The 9,144-nt window shown below is 52.7% G+C and overlaps 1 protein-coding gene across 1 annotated transcript; it reads right to left on the bottom strand.

The window, feature by feature from the left end:
• Window positions 1–3,802: 3,802 nt before the first annotated feature.
• On the bottom strand, window positions 3,803–6,337 carry LOC131401638 (ral guanine nucleotide dissociation stimulator-like). Its single transcript, XM_058536895.1, has 5 exons — window positions 6,282–6,337; window positions 5,785–5,859; window positions 5,159–5,191; window positions 4,695–4,816; window positions 3,803–4,086 (listed from the first exon to the last, which is right to left on the bottom strand). The coding sequence occupies exons 2-5, from the start codon at window positions 5,800–5,802 to the stop codon at window positions 4,026–4,028; spliced, it is 234 nt and encodes a 77-aa protein (XP_058392878.1). The 5' UTR covers window positions 5,803–5,859; window positions 6,282–6,337; the 3' UTR covers window positions 3,803–4,025.
• Between the last annotated feature and the right edge of the window lie 2,807 nt (window positions 6,338–9,144).

Below are 9,144 nucleotides of genomic sequence, written 5' to 3'. Positions count from 1 at the left end.
ATGATTGTGATGCACAGTGTGAATTGAGACGCATGTGTCCAGGGAGAGAAGGAGGGTGGAATATCTATGTGAGCTGAGAACGATCTCCATGGATGGTAATCTTCATCATCCATTTTGTTCAAATTTCAGATTTTATTTTGTTTTGAAAGAGAAAGCTCAAAAAACATGGCCCGACTTCATAGTGGAAACAGTAAGACCATGAAACTAAACCCAATCAGAAAACTGAAGTTCTACGCATCCAGAAGCCTAAACAGCTGTATGTTCCAGAGGCCAGTTACTGGACTAACTGCCCATCCTGGCGGTGAGGTCAGGTGCAGTCAGTGGGAGGAGACCTTGGAGAAGCCGCAGAAGGTCTGTGGATACTGTAGACTGCAGGGACTCCAGGCCTGCAGCAGTGAAGGAGAACTCTTACGTTCTTTGGAGTCGCAAATACCTTCTAAACAGTCGCACAGACTGGCCCATGTGAATCCCTGGACCATGCTGGGGCCAGGCATCTGTACACCTGTACATCTGTACACCCTGAGCCCACCCCGGCCCACTGTCCATATTGGGCAGAGATGAGTCCAGGGATGGGTCTGGGTCGCTCACAGCCCCTCTGCAGGCAACGGGCATCTTCTAGAGATATCAGGAGACAGACACAGAAAGTGAGGAAAAGCATGGGACAGACTGACGGTGGCCTCGAGGACAGACGAGATTGCCAGGGAGGCAGAGAGAGCAAGGAGCCAAGAAAGGCATCCTGAAAACACAGTGAGGAAGGCAACATCAGTTCTAAAGAAAAGGAGAGTGGTGCCGATGAGAAATTCCCCATGAGACAGGTTTGCCTCTCACAGCATCTCTTTGTAACGGCCATCATGATCTTGACCTTTCATGGTAAACCTCAATTTTTATTTACCATGAGTTTTCTCCTTTTTATATTAAAATTGATAGGAGAAGTGAAGCTGAGGAATTAGTGTTTTGAAGTTACATTTGTATTTTCTAGAACTTACACTCAATGAAGAGATGATACCTACTTGAACAAGATTTGTCTGTTAATTTATATTAAATCCGCTTCCATAAATTTTATTGTGATTTTGCTTTTTTTTTTTTTTTTGCTGAGGAAGATTCATCGTGAGCTAACATCTGTCGCCAATCTTCCTCTACTTTGTGTGTGGGTCACCGTCACGGCATGGCTGCTAATGACTATTGTAGGTCCGTGCCTGGTAACTGAACCTGGGCCACCAAAGCAGAACATGCCAAACTAACCACCTGGCCAGGGGCCAGCACTATGATTGTGCATCTAATTATAACAAAATCCATCAATCTTCTCTTCATTGTCACATGGTAATTCAGACATAGGTGATTTCAATATCATGAATTAAGTATCTCTTATCTGTTACCTGGCAAACTTGTGTAGCTTTGATTTTGGAATATTAAAAATGAGCACACCCCCTGGGGGCATTATTCTCCACTTAAGAGAAGCTTGCAGCAGGCTCATTGCCTTCCTTCCCACACGAGATCCAGAGTCGTGGAAATGTGTTCGCCTTGCACACAACACAGAGCACAAAGGAATTACTCCACAAACACGTGATAAGTGAATAACTGGTGGCATCATCAGGTCATTCACAGAAGCCAGACTGAGAGAGAGCTTCCTTAGGTCAGGAAGGAGAAGCATTGCTTTAAATTTGTGATGTTTTAATTTGTAACATTGTAATATGAACAGCAAGTATACTACATTTATCAAAATTGTGTTCTGAAGGTTTTCAAAAATCTCTAAATCTCAGAGTAGAGAAAAATCAATCTCTGTGAACCTGTTACTTGCTTCAAAGATTGTCAACTCGTATACCATCTGGCTTTGTTTATCCTCACACCAAGTCCCCGAGAATTAACCAGAAGAGATGGCTGAGAGCACATCATTTCAGCTGTAAATATTTCCGTTTCTCTTACAGATGAGGGATTTTGGAACACAAACACAATAATATTATCACACACAAAAATAAAAATGTCATTCGGATAATCAACTGTCCAGTCAGTATCCCAAGTCTCCCAGTTTTGTCAAGGTTATTTCCTGGTTTTACATTTTATTTGAGTCAGGATCTTCATGAAACCCTTCTTTTGCAATTGGTTGATCTGTTTCTGAAGTCATTTTTAATCTCTTAGTAGTTCATGCATCTTGGGATTTGGGTGGGATATGAGTGTGTGTGTTTGTGTGTCTACACTGATGCATGAATTCTTTCTTTCCTGGATGGCAGTGTCCTGAAAGGAAGGACCTGGGCTGTGGGAACCAGGATTTCTACTCTGCTTCAGGCTGAACTGAAAAGGCATCCGTGGGTGACACTTGCAGCCTTCAGAAAGGAGGGGGAAGAAGTACCAAGGAATTCAAGACAATGGCCCTTGTCTTACAGGGTGTTTCCAGGGCATGATGTTCAAAATGCCAGGTGCTAAGACTTTAGCTCCACGTCGTCGGGTGGATTCTCAGCATGAGCTCTGAGCAGTGTCTGTTCACCACCCACGTGGGGAGCATTTCAGTATTTTAATTGTTAAGGTGGTATCTGTTGTGTCTGTGGTGTCTAAGATTGGTGGAATTCCCCTGCTGGACCCACTTCTATACCTGACCCTCTCCTGTCTCATCTTTCAAAACTCCCAACAGGAAAGTTTCACATCCCTGTAACACAAATCCACATATCCTCAGCACAGACTGGGGAAAAGAACACAGCAGTCCCAGGGACTAAGTGCTCTATTCGCTCAGGCCCAGCTGCCAATTTGGGACAAGTCAGTAACGACACGACTGAGTGTGTAAACTAGTGATTGTCTAAGACCATGGACCTCAGAACCACATGGGCCCAGATGTCACCCAGGGCAGCAAGGGACGGTGTGGGTCATTCAGTGGACAGGATTAAGGTCTATTGTCCTGGCAAACCAGAGCTCACCACTGATCCATCAGGCCCAGCCAGGGAGGAATGGCCACGATGTACCTGACAGAGAGGCTGGGGGCCTTCTAGGGAATTTCTGCCAAAAAAGAATCATACAAGGAAGTGCGGGGATGCTGGAAATCCTAGTTCACAGGGAGCAGTGAGGTTTATGGAACAAAGTCCGGTTGTAGCTTTAAAAGCTGCATCATGAATCTTTCCCTCTGGATATGAAACAAGCGGGAAAAGGACTTCCTAGGGCATGGGCCAGGATCCCAGGTTTCCAATCTAGGCGAAGGGTGAACAGGGAGGACTAGAGGCGGCCTGATGGGGATGTCCTGTCGGCTCCTAGTCCATCTGCACATGGTGTTCCTCTGGCCTTGTCTGTTCCACATGCAAACTTTTATCTTTTTATATTTTTCCTCATTTAGTGTTGATGCAAATCCAGAGACTGGTTAGCAAACGGCAATTTCCAATATCTGATCAAAGAAACATTAACAAGAGAAGCAAAAATCATTCCTTCTTCCTGATAAGCTGTAGAAAGACAGCCACTGTCCTGGGGATGGACATGGTCCTGGTAAGTGCTATTTGAAAGACACCCACATTTCAGTGGTTATTGCTCTGCCTGGGAAAGTCCCTCCAACCTCGACATCCAGGGAGATCTGAGGGGATGTCTCTGCTCCTGGCCCAGGTGAACCACACAGAAATGCACCTGTCCTCTGAGGAAGGGGGACTTGAGGGTGTCATTCAGTAGCCAGGCAGGAGGCTGGCCCTCCTCCCTTCTCCCACATACAATAAGATGTGACCATACACAAGTTCTTAATTCAAGCAGGAAAATAAGATTCTGTGTCTCTTTTACATGAGCATAAGAAGTGAAAGAACCACACCACAACACCCAGGCTGCGACAGAAACAGGATATAACGTAAGAGTCAAATCTACCATTTACTATTAAAGAAATAATATCACTCCTCCCCAATGGGTTAACGGTCGCAGGGGTGGAGATGTCAGGGAGTTGGAAGGGGTGGTGCCCTCCCTCTGGGGCTTTAGGGGAAACCAGGGAAAGTCTTAGGATGTCATCGTTCACTCAGGGTGGGAAGAGCTGGCCCGGTGCACCACGAGGGCGCCAGTGTCCCTGCTGGTCAGGAGGAGCTGCCCTTGTGGTCTCCAGAGTGTGACGGCTCATCGCCAAGGGCGTGGTGGCTGAAGAGAAGAAACAGACTATTTTGAGGTCCCTCCCTGTGATTCATGGCACACCTCCCTGCACCCCTGCACTCTGAGCCAAACTCTGTGCCAAGTGCTCAGTCCATCAACAGCACCCCGTTTGTCCCTGATGCGAGAGGCATCATTTAGCATCACCCATTTCAGAGGATTCAATTAAATCCCAGAGAGGAGAGGGGAGCGGCCTGTCCCAGGACTGCTCAGCAGTGGAGCTGGGATCGAGGCCCATGCTTAGCCCGAAGCTGTACTGAGCCCCTGGATTCAGTTGCTCCTGGTCCCAACACTCACTTGGCCCTGAACTGGAGGATGTCTGGTTCCTCTTTCTCCTGAAGAGCCGCATTTTGCTCGCCTTCTGGTGTGCGGGCTCCAGCCGGCTAGAGACCCAGTAGCTACAGGACAGAGTGGCCTGTGAGCTACCAGGAGCCACACCTCAGGTGCCCCTCCCAGAACCTGCCAGCAGATGAGTCCCAGTGCCCCATGGGTCACCACGCTACGACTTCTGTGGCTGATCAGCGATCCAGGCCACAGGCTCTGGAGCTGGACATCAGAGAGAGTCTGCCCTGCCCTCACCCAACTCCTGTCCCCCTCACCTCTCATGGACACTGATGGGCTCCATGGCCTGGAACCAGGCCCCAAATCGCTCGTCGGGCTCCAGGTCATATGCATTTGCAGCCTGCTGGAGCAGCTGGATCCTCCGGATGACTTTGAATTTCTGGGAGGAAGGACAGGATGCAGACAGGGCTTGGGTGGGGAACGCTGCCAGGGACTTGTGTGGAGTGAGGATCTGGTCTGGGGTCTGTGCTCACTCGGGACCCCTCCTTCCTTCCCACTCCATTCAGGACTTGCCTGTCCTCACAGTTGGCTTGAATTAGTTCCTCACCCAGGAAGGTGTCCTTGATGCCAGCCCCTCCCGCACCCGCCAACGTGACGGGATTCCCAGCTTTGTGGATCTGACTCTCCCAATAAATGTAAGACCCAAGGGATGAGGACAGAGAAAGTCTTGCCAGGCGAGGTCTCTGATTTCCACATCCCCACCCTCCCCATAGCTGCTCACGTCACACCATTTCTGGAAGTTGACCCGATTTCCCTGGAAGGCAGACAGCCAATGTCCATCAGAAACAGCCCCCTAAGCCCAGAACCAACCCCCATCCCACCCCTTTCAGGCTACAGGAATGTCAGGGCCCAGCAGAGGGCAGACCTTCCACAAAGAGAACTTGACACTGGGCCAGGCTCTGGGCTCCAGAGCAGGAGGGACAGGGGAGCTGAGGCCAGAGACCTTATGTAGCACACCCTCTCTGATGACAGACGGGGAGACTGAGGCCTCAGGGAGGAAGGGACAGCTGAAACACAGAAGTGCTTCCTCACTTGCAGGGGCTGATGGCACTCCCCCAGGGGCAGGGCCCGAGGGGGAGGCTGAATCCATCTCAGACACAGCCTCCTGCAGCTCTGCAGGCAGGCAGCTATGAGCTTCACCAGCCCAGGTAGACTGGTGGGGGGCTTATGCGCGGCGTCTATTCACGCATTGCTAAGATGGGCCTGACTCCCCAGCTCCCAGGGGTGGCCATGGGGCTCTCATGAGAGGAGGTTTGCCAGGTGCTGAGAGCTCAGGTCTCAGTGCAGGGCTCTCGCCTCCCAAACCTCAGGATCCTGCTCCCTGTCCCCACCTCCAGGCTCACTCACTTCCAGATCATCCGCCATCCCAATGTCCAGCAGCTTCAGGTGATAGAGGAACGTGCCCAGGAAGGGGACGACACCCTGTGAAATCAGGGTGGGAGTGGTGAGATGAGTCCCAACTCTCAGGTGCCCCCATGGACCCTCCCCCAAATCCCTTCACCCCAGCCTTCTGCCTACCACAGACTCCCACAGAGAACAGCCTAGGACCCTCCGCGGCCTCCCCCAGTTGCCCCCTCCAGGACCACCCAACTTCTCCAGTCACCTCCAAGGGGCGGCTTTTGGCAAATCCCAGGGTATGTGGTCCCTGCCCGTCCCCTCCCTAACCCATCCTGGGCCCAGCTCTTCCAGGCCTCCTCCTGGTCACTTCCAGGGCAGGCATTTCAGGCTCTTGGGCTCCAGGAGCTGGCTGGAGGAGGAGGGACCGCTCTCTTAGGGATGCCTCCAGCCATGAGGTGAGTGACCCCTCCTCTGACACCTAGACCCTCCCCCTCAGGCCACCTCACCTGCTGCTGCTGCCTCTCCTGGGCTCCCTGGGGGTCAATCTCCAGGGTGGCCCTCACAGATGTCACCTCCTGCAGGGTCAAGGACAGGCTCAGGGAGCCCATGTTCCCTTCCCCATGTCTCCCAGGCCCCTGATCTTGGACCCTGGACATCTGGTGTCTATGGCTGCTCCCATTCCAGGGTGCCCTGATTCTAGATCACTCCCAGCTCCAACACTCCCTCCTCTGTGCCCTCCGGCCTGCCCAAGCCCCTAAGCCTCTATCCTCATCAGGAAAGTGTGAGGACTCCCCATGCCTCTCAGGGTCCCCTGAGGACTCAGTGTCATCTGACTGTCACCAGTGCTGTCCCCCCCCTCAAGGAGGAGGAGCACAAAGCTCCTGCACATTCCTCTCCCCCTTGTACCTCATCACCCCTGTGAGGCCTGCACCACAGATCATCTCCCTCCATTTCCGAGATGAGGAGACCGAGGCCCACAGAGGGGCAGTGACTTGCTCAAGGGCCCGCAGAGGAGACCACTCCCCCTCCCAGCCAGAGGCCCTGGCCCCCGGCCTTCACTCCTCCTCCAGACACACCTGGGACCAATGTCCTGTCCTCTGGACTCTCGGGGTGTGTTGAGGCCCTCAGTCAACCTGAGCCATGGATGGAGAGGCACAAGGTGTCTCAGGGTCCCATGCAAGTGGCTTCTGTGTTTTCCAGCCCCCTGCGATTCTCTGACACCAGGCTGGACCTGAGGCCATGCCAAAGTCCTCAGCTCCCTAGGATCCCCTCAGGATTGTCCCTGCACAGAACTCCTCCTTCACTCACTCAGGAAGGGGACCCCCGTGTGCCACATCTGAGTGACAGTGTAGGAGTTGACCACGGCACTGTGTAATGGTGACATTTGCATCCTTTTTCACATGGAAACTTCTAATGTCCCTTCTCCTTTCTCAGCTCTCATGTTTGAAGTCTGTGGTCTGAGCCTTTGTACAATCCTTAGGCCCCTCCTGCCAGGGCCTCGATGGAGGCCATTAAGAATCTGTAGGTTCCTCGATAATTCTCATTGCCATCTGGGGCATATCCTTGTCGACAAGGCACTGGGGGAGACTCACTGGTTTGTCAGCAGTGACCACTATCGGACTAGAGTGCACAGTCCCAGAGAGCACACAGTTCTGTCCCAGATCCACCATTTGGCCCAAGGCTGTGCAGCCCCTGTGTCCACAAGGCCTGTGTGACCTCACAGTGCCCATCCCTGGGACAGGCAGAATGTCCTCCCCTGCGAGGTGCAGTGAAGACAGAAGGAGCAGCAGGGGCCTGGCTTCCTGAGGACAGACTGGGCTGCTTTATGAAGAAAGGAACCCCCACCCACTCCATCCACCCGCCAGCCTGGAGGATGATGAGGGCCAGCTGATGGGTCCGCATGGAAGCCAGACACCTGCTCATTCTGCCAGCTCCTCACCTCTTGGAACAGTCCAGGCGACACCACTGTATCCCGTGACCAAGGCCTCCTGCCCCAAACAGTCCCCACCTGCCCCTGCAGCTCACACCCCCCGCTTCCTGTCCAGCTGGACAAGACAGACCGTTATTTCTCGGGGAACCTTAAGTGAAAAACTTACCAAAGCACATCCTGCCTGGTCCCTCCCCACCTCACCTCCCGTCCTTCCAGGTCTCCAGCCTCCACTCACCTCCTTGAGAAGCTTCCTGCTCTCCCGGTGGCATGTTTGGAGGATGTTTTTAAGCATTTGACAGTTCTTCCTGAGGAGGGAAAAAAGGAAAGAAACACTGTGGAGTGGTTTGAGGGTAAATCCCTTTTGTTTGAAAACCCAGAAGATCCAGACAGCCTGGATGAACATTTTCACTGTGTCCTCTGAGCCCTGAGGTGTCTGGGACTGGGGAGGGGGCTCTCCTATTGTCACCTGGGGCCTCCATTCTCTTATTTTCTCAGCAGATGTGTTTTAAACAGTCTTAATTTCACGTGGACAGAGAGTTCTGTTGCTGCAAACACTTGAAAATCTTCAATTTGGTTCAAGCCATGATCTGTCACTTAGGGAAACTGATTCCTGAAGCAGAACCACTGGCCTAAGTTTTCAGAAAGACTTCCAGCCTGCCAACCAGGTCAGACCCTAACCCCAGGGTTTGCTGTCTCCCAGGAGGTCCCAACTGACTGAAGGGCAATGCCAGCCCTGTGGGGGGTGTCTGGTCCACCCAGGTGGTGCTCGCATGGAGAGAGGCCTACCCACCTGGAAACCTGTCTCCACGACTCTTTTAAATGTTGAATGGAGGGGCCCTCCAGAGCCCAGAAGATCGCGTGGAGAGAGGAAAGGTTCCTCAGGCCGTGGCATTCCTGGGGAAGGGAAGAGAATGAGCTGTGAGGGGGAGCTGGAGCCCTGCTTCCTCTGGCTTCTGTCGCCTCATTGACGTCTCCTGTCCTGGATGAGACAGCAGCTCAGGGAACCCGGGAAGGGCACAGCTGGAACCTGATGAGGAATACTTCCAGGGAGGAGGATTTCAGCTCAAGCCAAGAAAGGAGCCCAGGAAGGGGTGAGCTTCCCACCACTGGGACCAGGAGTCAGGTCATCGAGGCCTGGCAGGAGGGGCCTAAGGATTGTGCAAAGGCTCAGACCACGGACTTCAAACATGAGAGCTGAGAAAGGAGAAGGGGCAGTTCCCCCGACTCCAGAGAGGGGCTCCCAGGGCCTCCCACATCTTACCTTGGCCACCTGGATCCAGAGCTCCACCACCCTGGCCCTGTCCTGGGCCGTCATGCTCGGGTCCACAATGCAGGTGGTGACAACACATTGGACCAATCTGTTAAAGTGGGTCACGGTGGGATGGATGGTCGGTGCCAGGTGCTCATTGCCCCTGTTGTCACACTGGGACCAGATGGAG

The sequence above is a fragment of the Diceros bicornis genome, assembly GCF_020826845.1.
Source record: "Diceros bicornis minor isolate mBicDic1 chromosome 12 unlocalized genomic scaffold, mDicBic1.mat.cur SUPER_12_unloc_2, whole genome shotgun sequence".
NCBI classification, from domain to species: domain Eukaryota; kingdom Metazoa; phylum Chordata; class Mammalia; order Perissodactyla; family Rhinocerotidae; genus Diceros; species Diceros bicornis.
The sequence above is the reverse complement of the archived record's forward strand: the minus strand, read 5'-3'. Positions and strand labels throughout refer to the sequence as shown.